General features: G+C 35.0%; 1 protein-coding gene across 4 annotated transcripts in view; it reads right to left on the minus strand.

Moving 5' to 3' along the window:
- Nucleotides 1-14,343, minus strand: part of Nfxl1 (nuclear transcription factor, X-box binding like 1) — a 53,202-nt gene extending 38,859 nt beyond the window's left edge. For 2 of the 4 annotated variants that reach the window (XR_005737010.2, XM_005319976.4), the window contains exons 1-9: nucleotides 14,175-14,251; nucleotides 13,625-13,858; nucleotides 10,893-11,066; nucleotides 6,606-6,715; nucleotides 4,687-4,817; nucleotides 1,703-1,881; nucleotides 1,319-1,480; nucleotides 1,116-1,216; nucleotides 359-473 (exon numbers count right to left, since the gene is read on the minus strand). Coding sequence is in view for 3 of the 4 variants with exons in the window: in XM_005319976.4 (XP_005320033.2) it covers nucleotides 359-473; nucleotides 1,116-1,216; nucleotides 1,319-1,480; nucleotides 1,703-1,881; nucleotides 4,687-4,817; nucleotides 6,606-6,715; nucleotides 10,893-11,066; nucleotides 13,625-13,856 (1,204 nt within the window). In the remaining variant the exon portion in view is untranslated. Of the gene's footprint in view, nucleotides 1-358; nucleotides 474-1,115; nucleotides 1,217-1,318; nucleotides 1,481-1,702; nucleotides 1,882-4,682; nucleotides 4,818-6,605; nucleotides 6,716-10,892; nucleotides 11,067-13,624; nucleotides 13,859-14,174 lie in introns of those variants that run through there. The other 2 variants (XM_021722783.3, XM_040292469.2) reach the window with 2 other exon arrangements.
- Between the last annotated feature and the right edge of the window lie 2,880 nt (nucleotides 14,344-17,223).

Genomic DNA, 17,223 nt, shown 5'->3' on the forward strand with positions numbered 1-17,223 from the left:
CTCAGGAGGCTGAAACAGGAAGACTGCAAATTTACAGCCAGCCTCGGCAACTCAGCAAGGCCCTAAGCAACTCAGGGAGACCCTGTCTTTAAATGAAATATAAAAAGGGTTGGAGATGTGGCTCAGTGGTTAAGCATTCCTGGGTTCAATCCCCAATACCAAACAGGAAAATAGAAGGGAAATCATTATGGTAAAAGAAGGGAATAAAGGGAATGAAGAGGGAAAAGCAAGGAGAGGTAGTGGGGAATAAAACTGACCAAATTATGTTACATATATGTACAAATATGCCACAATAAAACCCACTGTTCTGTATAATTAACATGCACCAATAAAACATTTTCTTTAAAAAAAGTCCTACTTGATTTCTGACATGGACAGAACCTTTTCCCAGATCGAGGACATTCTCCACAAGCACCAACATGGCAAACTTGCTCACATGTATGATTACCACATGGCAGTGTTTTTCCACATACCTAAAATAAGCAAAAGTGAAGGATTTAAAAGTCAACAACTTTGTACAAAACATGATTCACTTTTAATAATAAATAAAATGCTTCTTTATGTCCCTTACATTAAACTTTGTGTTCAACACAGGTGTCATACGTACACGTGTGTATGTGTGTGTGTGTGTATCCATATATCCATGTATACAAATATTTATTTCCTATACACCAAAGAGGAGTATATAATAAATTAAAAAATACATATGGCTTCATATAGCTATCCATCAAAGATTTCCAAACAGTACTACAATCATGTCAATTCTTAGATGAGCAATCTACAAATTCAATCCTACATCCTTAAAGGGAATAACAAGAAGCAAGGAAGTATTGGCTGAAGATAAGGGAAAAAGAGGAAGGGGAGGGTAAGCTTACAAGTGAGAGTGTAAAACTGTACTGAATTCAGAATTCAATAAAAAGCTGTTATTAAAAAAAATTCCCCAGTAACTAAATTATATTAATTGGAAACTAGCTTCCTAAATCATGATGCAGTTCATCTGAGTTGCTACTCTTTATTATCCTTTATTCAACTAAATCAAATTAGAATTTTTGCTTTCTATTTTATGCTTTTTGTATTCTTTAATATCCACCCCCTCAAAATGTATATAAACTTACTTGATCACAGTGCCACAGTGGACTCGCACAGCTTCTTTCAGCTACTTTTTTGCCACAGACACATTTTTGTCTACTAACCCTTGGACAGGGTTGACAACTTCCTAAAACCAGAATGATCAATTAGCTTACAAACAATTTAAAAGCAACGAAGATTGCTTTGATTTTTGTGTAAAGTCAGAATACGTAACAGGTATGTGCTTTACCTGCATGACAAGGATTTTCACATTTATGTTGCCCACAAAGCAACTTTCGTCCACATGGTAGCTGACAGGACCATTCTTTGGTGCTGCACCTACGAGGGATAGGCTTTGCTTTCTTACAGTAACAAGTAGTTGTAACCATCTTTGGACAAGGAGGACACGGACCTAGAATCCAAAGAAAATAGGGGGAAAAAATCATAAGTTGAAAATTAAAACTTTCAATTTCTATATCTTTTAGTAATTTCTAGAACTTTTATCAACAGTTTAAAAAGGCATTACCTTCCAATATATTCTTAAGTTCTCAAGTAAACTTTCACTTTTTTTTCTTTTTTTGGCCTCAACATAACAACCACTCAGAGACAACTAAAAATATAATATGGAACTCACCTGGATGACAGAGGAGTAAACACTTATGACCACAAGGAGGTTTAAATTCTCTCTCACATACTTGGCCACATGAATGAGGCACAAGCCACGGATCTAAAGGTGGATCTTCTACTTTTCCACAATAGCAATAGTACCTACTAGGCGTTTCTGACCTTTTGTATTCAAACCTACATTTTGGACTACAAAAAAAAAATAATAATAATTAAAATTTATTTCATTAAACATAAGAGATAGGAATATAAACATATTTAGTAACAGATGATACTGTTCAATTAGTTTTAGGTTAAGGAACCTTAAGCTCTGTTTTTATATTAGTAAAAAAAAAAAAAAAAAAAAAAACAAGCTCTTACTAAAATCTATTTAAACATCTAGCACAGCTCTGTACAATGATTTCCTGAGATGACAGAACTGTCTTAAACCTGTACCAATACAGTAGCAATTAGCCACATATGGCACTTGAGATTTGGCTAATCCATACAATGGAGGAAGAATCAGAATTTCTTTATCTTTTAATTTTTTTAATTTAAATATTAACCTGTGACTAGTTGCTATGTATTAAACATATATATCCAGAATACAGTTTCAAAAAGAAAGCAATATGAGCTTCCTTTTAACCACTTAAACTTTATTCTTGAGGTAATCACTCAGATATTTTTTTTTTTTTTGGCGGGGTAGGGGGGGAATGGGACCTGAACTCAGGGACACTCAAACCACTGATCCACATCCCCAGCCCCATTTCGTATTTTATTTAGAGACAGGGTCTCACTGAGTTGTTTCGTGCCTGGCAGAGCTGAGGCTGGCTTTCAATGTGTGATCCTCCCATCTCGGCCTCCCATGCTGCTGGGATTACAGTTGCACGCCACTGCCCAGCTTCACTCAGATTTTTATGAAGTTCAGTTTTTAAAAAGTTTGTTTATATGGTTTACAAATAAATAATATATATTAGCAATGGCATACAAAAATAGTTGGGTTATGGGTGGGCAAAACAGCAGCAAGAAACTTGACTAAACTCCAGAATTAAAGGGTAAAAAATTGAGAAGAAACAAAGAATTTTGTAATTCTCAACATCTAATTCAAAATAGGTAAATATCCAATGTGCTAAGTCAAGGAAAAGTTCAAATACCACCTCATATTCTCTGCTAAAGCAGAAAGATTAGTAACCTACAACATTAAAATAAGTTTTGATACTAGAAGTTTTGATCTTCAGCTCTATCAAAAATCCATTTGTATATCATCATAGATTACTGCCAAAAGATATCCTAAGCCTTATGATCTCCCAGACAAATTAGTATAGTTAGAACACTACACCAAAACAAGTTTTATATTATAATTTAAATTCCTTCTACATCAAAAACAATGTCTTTATTGTCACAAAAACATTTTCTTTTTCTAAATAAACACCACATATTTTCAAAGTAACTGAGATATGTTCCTGTAATCAACAATCCAAAATAAAATACAATGACTCGTCTGTTGTAATTGGCATTTTGTTGAAAAAGTTAAATTTTTCTTTACAAAAAGAAAAAATTGTCTATGATTCCTTTCAGCTATCATAAAGGGGGATGTATACTTTTAATAAACTTAGATATGGAGGTGCTAACAGGCAACTTACCATGCATTCACACTGCCCATCATCAGTAACATAAAACTATTTGAGAGAGGGCAATATTTGCAAATGTATGAGATAAAAATAAGTTGTGAAATACAGAATGCAAAGGATACTGCCCTCTCAATTAAATTTTTGTTTTTCTTTTAGATTTAGGAGTAGCTGTTCCTTTTCCTCTTAACTGCTACTTTACTCCTCTATGGCACAAAGACTACTTAAGAGTTAAGGACAAGAAAAAGTACATGTGAGATTTAAATTTCTAACACTAAGAAATCAGAATATCTGCTTTAATTCTACACCTATGGAACACTACAATATCTGTACCAAAGGTAAATAACATACAACAGCAAAATAAATGTAGGCTTTGAAAACAATATCTCTAAAAGCAATACCATAAGACAGAACTCAGTTAGAAAACTGAAAAAAGCATGGAATTCAGAAATCAGGAATTCTAAGTTACAAATCCTGACTAAATCATGTAGCAGTAAGAAGAACCTGAAATCATCCTTTTCTTTCAACATACTCCAATCCCCTCTTTGGTAGTGGACAAATAAAAATCTCTCACTGATTGCTGAGAATTTTTACCAAGGAACCTGTATGCATAAATATTTTTTAAAACCACACCGCCACAATTTTACAAACGCACCAGTACTCATTATAATAAAGAGAGGTCTAATGGAGGTATTGTAAGGCTTGAATCTTATACAGTTTGGGGGCTTATGTTAAGAAAAAGAACACAAAATTATAAATAACAAATTAGCTAAAAAATGTGAACACACAGAGCCCCTGAGCTTCTGTTTCATTACCTTGACATTGAACTACACCTTTGGGTTGCCACTATGGTTAAATTTTTTACTATCCTTATTTAGCAGAGAGAGAGAATTTCTACTCCACAACTCTTTCTCAGAATATAACAAAAGTTAAATATTAAATACTAATCAATAATAGGTACAATAAAATGACATAGAAAAATTAACATACAACTATAATTTCAAGGATAAAATTGGGAAGTCTAATGATCAAAATAAGATGATAACCTTGTTAATGTGATGACAATGGAATTCCAAGAGCTATACAAAATCAAGAATGATTTTCAGTCCCAAAGTGAAAGTTCCTTTAAAGCATAATTAAGAAGTTGTTCTGATAGAAAAAATAAATTGAATAATTCATGTTACTGAAATAAACATGATTTAAAAGTTACTGAAAGAAACTAGAAGTTACACAAATTGAAGGAAAAAAAAAGTCATTACCAAGGTTCCATATATTCATAAACCACATGGCTAAAGGCCAAACATGGACACTGAAACTGCCAATAAATCAACAAATGATGTACAATTTTCATTTACAACTTCAAATCCAACTAATTAGAAAGAGTTACCAAGGCCAAGGATAATCTTTCTTGCCAAAATCATCATCTGTCAAAGAAGATACAAGAAACTGGCTGTCTTTAGCCCACTTTTGGATACAGGGCATGTGAAATATACAGAAACATCCTGAACAGCTCCAAACCTAAGACAAAAGTGTTGGAAATTAAGTTAATTATTAATTCCATAATACTTTTAAAAGAGTATCACACTAAATTAATAGAAATGTCCTTAATAAAATTGTACTTAGGTATAGAACAATGTAAAGAAAAATATTATTAACCACCCAGATTCAATTACCTAGAAATAACTATAGCTAACATTCTAGATAATATCGAATCATGTGTATCTGTACAAATGTGTATGTGTATTATCCTTAAAAACAAAGTCATACTGGTACTAACTCATGTAATTTTTATAGTCTTTTTTAAACACAGTATAAGCATTTACATTTATCAAAAATGTGTAAACAACATGAAATTCAAAGTTTTACAGTATGTCCCATAGATTCATGTACTAAAAATTTATTTAACCAAATTCTTGTTTTTGGACTTTTAGGTTATTTCCAATTATAAATATTATTATAATGAAAGCCTAAAACTACATATGTATAATATATATGGCTTTTTTAAAATATAAAATGTATTAGTCTAGCACTTAACAGCTAAATTCTAAAATTAAGTGAGTAAAAACTGAGAATATGTATAATGAGAGGCTTAAGAAATAAAACTGAATTAATTTTTACAGCAGACAACACTGTATATATGAAAAAAATCACTTCCCCTTTCCTTATAACATTTTACAACTGTTAAAATAAGTAGACACATAGCATATGGCATAAGCTGGCAACAGCATTACAAAAATCCAACTTCTTAGTTTGGGTTTCCCCTAAGCAGTCATTAAGATCTTAAGACGCAGGAGTCAGTGAACAAGACTGGAAAGAAATGCCAATAAATAGTATATTATTGAGCTTACTACTAAGGGCCACAGCAGCTCAATACCGTAGGCAGCCCTCTGAAGAATCATGTAAGAAACCCCATGGACTACCCCAGCCCCATCCCTAATAAACAGAAGGTTGAGACATCAGTCTACCAATTCCCTGTGATAGAATGCTGCCTTACGGGACATTAACTGGCTGAATTAAGTTTCCAAAGAGAATAGCTTGAGATGGGGGAGACAAAACAACCCACACACTGAGCAAGTGTTTAAAGAAGAATTGTGTCCACACGTCCACAGTGTCTACAGCTCTAAAGTAGAACTGTGTCCACTCATCCACCACAGCTACAGAGGACATCCAAATGACTGAATACCAAAGGCACTATATCTGCTACAAAGTGCCAACCATCCTGAACATGTTCAGTTTCTGACTCATTCTGCCTGACCAATCCCATTTCATCATGCCTGATTATTTTTCCCTGGTAATGTAGCTCTAATAAGCAGTAAACTAACACCAGGTCTAAAAGCTGAGTCTATTATATTCAGTTGTCACTTCTCTTTAATTGCTTCATTAATACCCTTATAGATTTATATTTAGATAATTCTTCATTAGGCCACAGCTTCTCTAAGGACATGAGTTATGTTTGAATCTTCTCTCCTCAATGACCTGTCACTTTAATAAATCATATGTGTTTTATTACATTACTTTTCTTTTATCAAACCCACTGAAAGCAATGTAATACAGCACATTTTAACACTTCATATTTGTGGTACACTATGAAGTATACATACTAAAAATGATTTCGCTAATCAACATATGCAACAAAACTGATACTACAAATATTAAAATTGCCTCAAAAAGAGCTTTCATTAAAATTTCATATTTATAAAATGAAGATCAATTTATATACAAAATTCTTAAATGAATCAAGTTTAAATGAATATAAACAAAAAATATTCAGGAAAGACATTAATATGAGCAAGGAGAACAACTTACTGCTTGGTTTCTCTTCACTGAAGCAATACAAATTAAACATGTCATAGCTCCTGCTTGAAAAGCTTCATTTACATACTGTTTTGTTCGCTCTAATTCACGTATATCTCCATCTTGAAATTTAAAAATTGAAAATTTCATGTTAAGCAACATCTGAAAATAACAAACTCACTCTTAGTGTCACACCATGAGCAATATTAATTGCTCAAAATATTGCTAAAAAATACAAAGTTTTAAATTAAAAAAAAAGATCCTTTGTCAAGAGATTACAAGATCCATTAATTAAATCCATATACTTGATTCAAAAACAGTATCTTAGCTCTGTGTGTGTGTGTATATATATATATATTTTTTTTTTGCATTAAAGTCCTTAACAAATTTGTTGGGTGCAGAACCACAGATGTGAGCATCAAGATGTACAGTAATAACAGAAAGCATTAAAAAAAAGTGAAAGAAAATAAAAAGCCAAAACTCTTTAGGACCATTTACGATGAATGGGCGTGTGTGTGTGTGTGTGTATGTGTGTGTGTTTAGCACATAGCACACTCTTAATAAAAATTCACTGAACAAAAGTCCCTGACTGAAGTCATTACATTACAATAACCATGCTTCATTAAATTATGTTCACTATTTGTGCTAAAAAAAAAAAGAAAAAGTAGCATAAGCTTAAAAAAATTATCTAAAACTGTATTTTGATGAATCATTGAGCATTTATTTGCTACATACTAGACTACTATTATTTCCATAGGAGTAAATGAACTGTCATTATCTTCATTTTACAGAAGAGAAATGAGAGATACAAAATAATTAAGTACTTTAGCTTGACTAAAAATGAGTCCCCTTAACCTCTATGCTGTGCTGCAATGAGGGTTAGGGCAATCAGGTCCAAGAAACAATAAGTAACAGCAAAATGAAAGATAAAACAAGTACCTTAAAGGACAAACAACACTTAAAGGGGCAGTAAATTCAGCAACTTTAGTGTGAGAAAAATAAGCCTACATGCCCTTAGTACAATAAAAATTGTTCAATACAGGTTGACTGAGTCTCCAAGAAAGTAGACTAATACTATAAACTAACAAAAGTACAGAACTTACCAAGAAAATAACCTGATTCAAACCAAAATTTAAGTTGTCATAAAGAAAAATTGAATAAATAAGACACCTGGTTAATTCTTTACATCCTAAAATCATTAAAGTAAATACAGCACTTAACAAAAATTTACCTTATCAGAATGTAAACATAAATGCAATTTAGGCTATTAAAGAAATACATGGAAAAGCACTCCTAAAACTGTGAAATTATTAGACAATTGCTTTATTTCAAATAAACAGTAAAGTTTCAAAAATATCTTTAAAAGCAAAATGACTGTGTTAAATATGCTTATATCACTTTTCAACATAGCTTTTTTTTTTAAGAAAAGCTTAATATTTTAAATTTTATTTAATATAACAGTTAATTCACATAATTTAGAATTTAAGAACAAGATGGAAAAGGTTTTGAAAAAGTAAAGTATAATCCAGGTGCGGTAGCGCACACCTGTAACCCCTGGGGCTCAGGAGGCAGAAGAGGAGGATCCAAAGTTCAAAGGCAGCTTCAGCAATGGCAAGGCACCAAGCAACTCAGTAAGACCCTGTCTCTAAATAAAACACAAAAAGTAGGGCTGGTGATATGGCTCAGTGGTTAAATGCTCCTGAGTTCAATCCCTGGTACCTCTCCCCAAAAAATAAATAAATAAAGTATAAATTTTTCCTCACAAAATTTATGTAAGACTTCTTTGAAGCTTTGATTAAAGTTTGGTTGTGGCAATAAAGTATACTGTCACTATGAATAGCAGGGCATGCCTTTTAAAAAGATCACTCTGGCAACTTAAAAAAAAAAAATAAACATGAAGAGGCCAAGATAAGAAGCAGCAGGAAATAAAAAGTTAGGGGCAGATAAAGCAGATAAAGCAAAAAATGACCATAAGCCGGTGGGGTGGTGGCGCACACCTGTAATCCCAGCAGCTCTGGGAGCTGAGACAGGAAGATCACAGGTTCAAAGCCAGCCTCAGCAATGGCAAGGCACTAAGCAACTCAGTGAGACCCTGTCTCTAAATAAAATACAAAAGAGGGATGTGGCTCAGTGGTTGACTGCCCCTAAATTCAATCCCTAGTAACAAGCCCCACCCCACCCAAAAAAAAAAAAAAAAAAACTGGAGATTTTGCTGAGGCTGGCTTTAAACTCATGATCCTCCTGTCTCAGCCTCCTGAGCCGCTGGGATTACAGGCATGTGCCACCATGCCCTACTCCTGTCTCCGTTTTCATATGCATCAAATAGTATTAAGTTATCTCACAGTTATTACATAGATTCCATCCACAAATTGAAGAGCTATGAAGATGTGAATTAGGCAATGACAGTATGTAGGGAGAGCATGCATAGATTTATGAGATTTAGGAAGTAGAACTTAAGCATCTTGGGTGACAATTAGATTGGTACTTCAAAAGGTAAGGGTAATATCAAGATTCACAAGAGGAGACTTGTGATAAGATGTCTGACGTGGCAAAAAGAAACACTAGTAAATGACACTACTCATGCCATCCTAGCTCCCATATTGGGTGGGCAGGTCACTAGGACAATTATAGAGGTACTGAGAAAAAGACTAACAAAAGAAGAATTAAGTCATCTTTCAACAAATGTATGATCTATCCATGGGTTAAGCCAGATAGAAAGAGTCATCAGGAAATGGGCCACACAAGTATAAAAGTTCAGAGAAGAATCACGAAAGTGTGAGGAATGTGCTCAAATACGAACTCCTTGGGTAAAATCCTAGTATAGTATTCAATTCACTAATGTGAGGTGGAAACCCTCTTATTACTCTGGCATTCACTGTTCATAAATCTAGCAATTAGATCTCCTTACTTTGATAAATGCAAAGTACAGAATATATATAGGAAGGACAATAAAATATTAATGGATTTGATAACAAAAAATTACCTTAAAACTTTGTTCATGAAGCAAAGCCAAGATTTAAACCTTGGCAGCTTGGCTTGAGAGTCAATGTTCTTAACTACTGTATGATGCCATTTTTTTCCCCATGAATAAGTACAAGAGCAACAGTCTAAACTACCTCATAATTTCTCCTGCTTATATACAGAAGATACAACTTAGTAGTGGCTCAAAAAGTTAGGTTTAAACCCAGTTCTGTCATTTTCTGTGTGACTATAGGAGTTTCTCCTCCTGTGCAGAGTTGTTTCCTAGAAAATTTTCACTCTTTCTTGTAGTTCTAACAGGATCCTAAAGTGAAATAAGTATATGAACACTATATTTCTACAAAAATAGTGATAAATGTCAATAATACATGCAAGAATGTTACTAATAACTTTAAGTATAAACATGAAAGATTTAAGAATATTCATATTTACCTTAAAAATAATCTATTTTTTTATATTTATTTTTTAATTATAGTTGGACACAATACCTTTTTTTTTTTTAAGAGAGATTTTTTTTTTAATTTTTTTTTTTTTTTTTTAGTTTTCGTCGGACACAATATGTGGTGCCGAGGATCAAACCCAGGCCGCATGCATGCCAGGTGAGCACGCTACCGCTTGAGCCACATCCCCAGCCCCACAATACTTTATTTTACTTATTTATTTTTAATGTGGTACTGAGGGCTCAAACCCAGGGCCTCGCACGTGCTAGATGAGCACTCTCCACAACTCCAGTCCCAAAATAATCTATTTTTATAACTTAATACTAAGTCATGCACAGCAGCATTACTTTGGCCCTTTCACACAAACGTGGCTGTAAGAGCAACAGATTAACATGAATATACATGTCAGACCTGAAGAGATTCAGCTTAGAAATAAGAAAAAAACATGAAGATCAAATGTGAATAAGATATAAGTAATAAGTTAAATTAATCTCAAAACACTTTTAACATGATAAAAATAAAAAATAGGTTGAAAAAATATCTGAAGTCTTCTAGTTCAATCAAATCACAACAGGACAACTTGCCCTAGCCATTTCTCAGAGAACTGACAGCCCCCTCCCAGCATTCTACTGAAATGCCAATTAAAATCACAAGAGATACAAAAGGGCTGTGAAAGAACCATCCCCATGCTATTTGTTTTACAGAAAGATTAAATAACATATAACTCAAATAGTAAAATGTACAAAAATTCAACTTCACAACACAACATGCTTATTCTTAAAATGCAAAAAAACCATTCCATGTAGTATGAAAAGTGTTACCAAAAAAGGGAATATATTTTCAATGATGTCAAAAAAGTCAAAATATAAAAGATCAATACCTGTCTGAGTAGTATATGTTACAAATGTATTGGCAACTATTTTCCCCTGTTTTCCTTCAAAATCTTCATCTCCTTCTTCTTCAGATGAAGAGCTAAAGTGTTCTTCAATTAGTTTTTTGGCTGCAGCTTGATTAGCTTTCTTGATTTCCTCAAATTTCTGCTGAGACATTAGCTCTGTTTAAAAGGAAAAAAAAATGGTTTCATTTCTGCAAAACAATCTCCTCAAAAAGCAAGACACGATGTGCTAATAATGTATTATTTTTAAACATGCATTTGAAAGTAGCCTTTGAAACATTCTATCTTACTAAAACTTCATAATAAAAAGTATTTTCAAATTTCTTGACACAGAGTTAAAGAAAATATCACAACAAAATTTTCATTTTTATAAGTCCCACTAAAAGCAGTGAATTGTTATAGAAACAAATAACAAATCAAGAAAAAGAAATTATGAAGATAAAAATATCAAAACCTGATCAACCTCAAAAAAAAAAAACTATTAAAAAGTCTGGGAATATAGCTCAGTGGAAGAGTACCTGCCTAGCATGTATGAGGCCCTGAGTTCAATCCCCAGTACCACAAAAGCAAACACAGAAACAAATACTAACAAAATTTAAATGGCACATTTTTAAAATACACTACACAATTATTTTTAAACAGTGAGGGAACATGCTCACTGGAAGCATGTCAGAATCCAGGGAAGCAGGTACTTCTTTAAACTACCCTATTTTCAACCACAGCCCAACCCAACCTACCAGTCTACACAGACAGTATTCATTGTGTATCTATTATATTAAATATAACCTGCTTCTTAGAAAGCTCAAGAACTTTGGCCTTCCATGTAGTCTTTTGACAGTTTTGTGGTCACAAAAATAAGTACATTTAACATTAACCCACACAAAATATTGCTTTCATAGAAAATATACTTTTTTACAATTTCACTTCAAAAAGAATGTAAAATAAGTTCTTCCACTTGATTTCCTTTAGCACTGTTTGTAGTTCTCGTTTTGTCACTTGATTAAATAAGAGTTGAAAAGAGAATTAGATAATTTCATGGCACATATTCTCAATAGACTTCAAAGTTCTTAAAGAATAAGGATCATGGGAATTTTCTTCGGTTAATAAGTTCTATGGACAGTAATAATAGATTAAGAAAGGAATCACAAACAATTGAATTCACCTGAATTCAATAGTGCATTTATTGGAAGGATTTCAAATTTGCTAATTAGAAACTAATGAACTACTATGAGAAAAGCTCTCTTATTTTAGGTAGCATATTAGTATTTAGTGAAGTTTTATCTTTTATTTCTCTCATAAAATGTTTCCTTTTTCTTATTACAGCCACTTTTGTGATTATCAACCAAAACTGTTATTTCAAGTAAAACTAGAAGAAAATAAAATGTAAAATGTATAGTGTTTACCTGGGTATTGTTAAGTACCTGGAAAAAAGTAATGGCTATAAGATATTTGACTCAAAAATCTGTACAATAAGTGATAAATGCCAATAATCTATAGGAAATGCACTTAAAAGACACTTAAGGTGGGGAGGCTGAGATGTACAGAGACAATGAAAACATTTATAACCTGATATATATGTATTTACCTGACATCTCAAGCTACAGAGAAGTTGACAAAACAACTTTTCCACATATTATTTCTTACACTCAAATCTCAATTACCCTGACAGAGTACACTTGCTTTCCTTCTACTCACAAAATCCAAGAAAGTTTACCGAAATTGTTCATAGGTCTCCAAAACACTAGTATTGCTGTATGTAAATGCATAACTGTATAACCAATGTGATTCTGCAACCTGTACACTCAGAAAAATGAGAAATTATACCCCATTTGATTCAAATGTATGACATGTCAAGATCATTGTACTGTCATGTGTAACTAATACAATAAGTAAATAAATTCAGTAACTGCAAACCATGTGAACACCACCCGACTTTAAAACCCTAGAAGAAAACCCATTCAGAAGCTCAAATTTGCTCCCCCCCGCCCCCCCCCGAAAAAAAAGGTATTCTGAAACAAACACATTCCAAACATACACACACACACACACACACACACACAAATCAGTGATTATTCTCTCAGTCCCACCTACAACTTTGTGTAAATGCTCTCAGACTACACTAAAACACAGTCTGGAATAAAGGTTATTAACAAAATCAAGAAGGCAACACAGATATATGCATGAAAGGACGTGAAATTTCTGAACAGGAACCACAGTTAGGAAAGGACCACTTGCTCAAAAGCTCATTGTAGTGCTTAAAGAAGCCAGTCAAAAAAAAAAAAAAAGAAAGAAAAAGAAAATCTGGCAAAGAAGAGATAACTTAAGGTGCAGTGTCCGCTCCCAATCTAAATTGGATTTCTGCAATCTCAGCCCAGATGACTGTTGCCATGCCCAAAGATACTAAAGCCACAATACTTTATTTAAAAAAAAAAAAATTAAGTGGTTAGCAGATTTTTATGAGATGGCACAATTTACAGGGATTCGGGCAGGCAAAAAAATGTGGTTTGGAAAAATACTGGCCAGAAAGTAACAAAGGCAATATCAACTACATTCAGATGAAAAGGACTGAAGAAAAGAAGCCAGAACGGGTTTGAGAAGTGAGCCCAATAATAAACTTCTTTGAAGGAGAATAAAGAAGTGAATGACAAAGAGCGAAGGCAGAGGCAGGAAAAAGTGTTAAGCATCCAGGTGAGTCTGAGGACAGGAGCCATTCTCACCAGTGGCCACGGAAGCCTGCGGTGCTTCAGGTCCCACGGGGCCGTGCCTGCTACCTCCACCCGCCGGGCTCGCGGCTCCTCCGGGGCTGGCATGAAGTGCACCCCCAGACCCTTTCTCTCGCCCTCCTCCCGCGCCGCGGAGAGGAACTCCATTTCCTGAGGAGGGGGCGGCGGTGGCCCGTCCTCGGGCACGGCCTCGGCCACCGGCCACCTGGCGCCAGGAAGCTTCCATCCCTGCAGAGGAAAGATAAAGGAGTGGAAAAAGCGTGAACACGACGGGACACGTTATGCTAGCGGCTGCGTGTGGAGGGTCCCAGGGCAGGGTCCCAGGGCGGGGCCGCGGTTTGAGAAGGTCGCGGCCCTGTCTCTCAGAGAGGGCTAGTCCTCGCTAAGCCCGAGCTTGGGAGGTGGACCGAAGAGGGAGTGGACTAGGTGGAGAAAAGGACCGCGGGGCAAGGAGCGCCCAAAGCCAGATAGGAAGAGCCGAGGAGACAGAAAGCGCCTTCTCAGCCTCAGTAGAAGCACGATGGAAGAAGAGCGGCAGACTGACCCGGCGGCTTTCACCGAGAACCAACTACAAGAACGGACCCCACGGAAAGCTACGTCTCCTTACCGACGGCGCTCGCTCGCAGCGACTACAATTCCCAGAAGCCCCCACTGGCCGGCCGCAGAACGCGTGGCAGCGATGGCCGCTTCCCCGTCTAGAGTCCTGGGAGGTGCTCACTGCGCGTGCGCTCACCTGACTACGCCGACCTTTAGGAAACTACAATTCCCGGCGTGCTCAGGAGCTCGGGAAGGGTAGCGGCCAGAAAGGACGCGTGCTGGGGACGTGCTCTTGATTTATGGAGGTCGCTGCCCTGCCATCGCCCTGATTGCCGCTAGGGGTCAGGATTCTATCCAAGTAGTCCCAGTTGGACTTCCGCTACATCCTTGTTTTGGGGCTTGCGGATGTGTTCTCACAGCCAAAAAAAAAAAAAAGAACACACTTAGGAGTGGCGGCTTAGAGAGGGAAGGAAAGTTAAGGAGTGGGAACATTTCAGGAAATGGCTAGAGTTAAGAAAGTGCCCTTCTGAATTTCTAGAGCGCTGTCAAAATCTGATGCCTATTATTATCCTAGTTCATTAGAGTTTGCAAGGTGCTTTTTCTGGAGCAATCTGATTTTTTACTTTCAAGACAGCTCCCTCAAGTAGGTTTTATTAAAGAAAATAGTTGAGAGCCGGGACCTAAATCTTGTTACTTTGCTGAGTTTTCTAACAAGATGTACTGAGATATGTAGATTTCAAAAATTAATTTTGAGGTCTGGGATTGAAAAATATATTGATTAATGTTTGGGATTATGCAATCCTTATGCAACACCTCAACATAATTAATTCTTCTACCTTAATCTCAAGTATCAAATATTTAGATAGCGTTTATTTAATGGCAGGTACTGTTCAAAGTATTTTATAGATATATGTGTTAACTGATTTGGGACAGTAACCCTGATTATTACCTCCGTTTTACACTGAGACAGAGAGGCTAAGTGACTTGCCCCTGTTCATACGGAAAGGAAAAAGGTGAAAGTAAGCTTCAAAAGCAAGTAGTATGATTTATTGGAAACCATGCTTTCAATCTCTTATACATAGGTATTACAGTATTGCCGGCACATTATCCAAATACAAACATGGTCCTAAGAGTATAGTTTCATTGGCTAGAAATTAACAGATATGAACCAACAGCTTAACATTGCACTTGGATAAAGACTTTTAGTTTGAAGCTTTAAGAATGTTTACTAATGAGGGAGACTCAGTTGAAAATAATTTTATATGCCAGAGATCTGAATGAGCATATATTCTCCAAATCTGTATGCTAAACGTCCCCCACCATTTTTGTTTGTTGTTTGTTGTTTTTGTTTTGTTTTTGTTTTTGTTTTTGTTTTTACTACTGGGAATTGAACTCAGGGACACTCTACCGCTGAGCTGTGCTAAACCTTCTTGAGAACAAATTTCTTCCATTCCCCGAAATTAATAGCTAATGACAATATCCGGCATGCATTAAGTTCTTTCTGTATGCCAGCATTTTTCTAAACCATTTTTTCTTTTACTTATCTAATCTTTTCAAAAATCCATAATTATTGTTACCAGAACCATTATTAAAATTAGGAAATAAAGGCATGTAAAAATTGTCTTATTCAGCATTCTAACAAAGCCAGGATTGCAATGGGACAGTGCAACTCCTGGCCAGTACTCTTTCAACCACCATGATATGATGACTATATAAAGGAATTTAATGTCTACCTGGAAATTTCAATTACTTTAAAATACAAGCAAAAGATTCCTGTAATCCCAATTTTTCCCTACCACGTTATGCAGAAAATAGTCACAATAATCACTTTGGAATCAGAATCTTACAAACTCTCTGAATGAGCAGTCATTGAACATATTTTCAATATAAATTTTTGCAGTGGACAACTGAGTATAAAATGAAAGCACATGGAAATGGAGAACACCTTTTCAAAAATATCCATTGCTGTTATTTTTCCTTTGAAATTTCAGATAATATTTGGAGGAAACATGGTTTCACTATATTTATCAAAAGGGACATTGGATTAAAGGTTGAGAAATATTATACATTTATAATTAATATTAATTTGCTTAAATGTATCACAAGAATAGACTTAAAAGAAGGACTGGGGATATAGCTCAATTGATAGAGTGCTTGCTTTGCATGCAAAAGGCTCCAGGTTCAATCCCCAGCACCAAAAGACTGACTGAATACCAAACATTGACAAGCAATTGGAACCCTTGTATCTTCTTCTAGTGGAAGTGGAAGTTGGTTCAAACACTTCCCCCAAAATTGTGGCAATATGTGCCAAAATTAAACAAACCTTGATACTGAAGTACCATGACTAAGAAATCCCATTTCTAGATATATAACCAGAAAAAATGAATGCAGACTTCCACAAAAACTCATGTTCATAGCAGTTGTATACAAAATAGCTGCAAATTAAAAATGACCAGTCTTAGTGTATATTTTGCTGCTATTAGCAGAATATCTGAAACTATATTTGGATCTTTGGTATTCTGGGTAGTTATAAAGGACTTAGTGATTTTTATAAAGAACATTCATTTTTACAGTTCTGGAAGCTGTGATGTCCAATATCAAGGTACTAGCATCTGGTGAGGGTTTTCTGACTGTGTCAAGGCATGTTCGAGGCATCACAGGTCAAAAGAGCAAGTAATAAAGCTCAGATCTCTCTTTCCTTCCTAAGTTCATCTAACTAAAATTACCAACCAAAGGGCCTGCCTCCAAATACTATCTGCATACTAGCTCTGGCTACAACAGACTAGCAAACTTTCCTACTATCCAATGTTTGACTGATCCCCTTTCCAATAAGATCTAAATTTCAGCCTTGGGGAGGGGGCAATTTGTCCTTCCTTATATACTTTCCTTCAGCTTTAAAATACCATATACAGTTTCCTTGTAATCATTCTTTTATCAAAGTTTAATAGTTCTTTATATAAAACTTAACCAATGTAGTTTTTAGTTTTGTTTGGACCCAGACTAATACAGACACTGTATACATTTTATGTAAATTTTCCTTCAAATACTGACATGAC

The sequence above is a fragment of the Ictidomys tridecemlineatus genome, chromosome 9, assembly GCF_052094955.1.
Source record: "Ictidomys tridecemlineatus isolate mIctTri1 chromosome 9, mIctTri1.hap1, whole genome shotgun sequence".
Lineage (NCBI taxonomy): Eukaryota > Metazoa > Chordata > Mammalia > Rodentia > Sciuridae > Ictidomys > Ictidomys tridecemlineatus.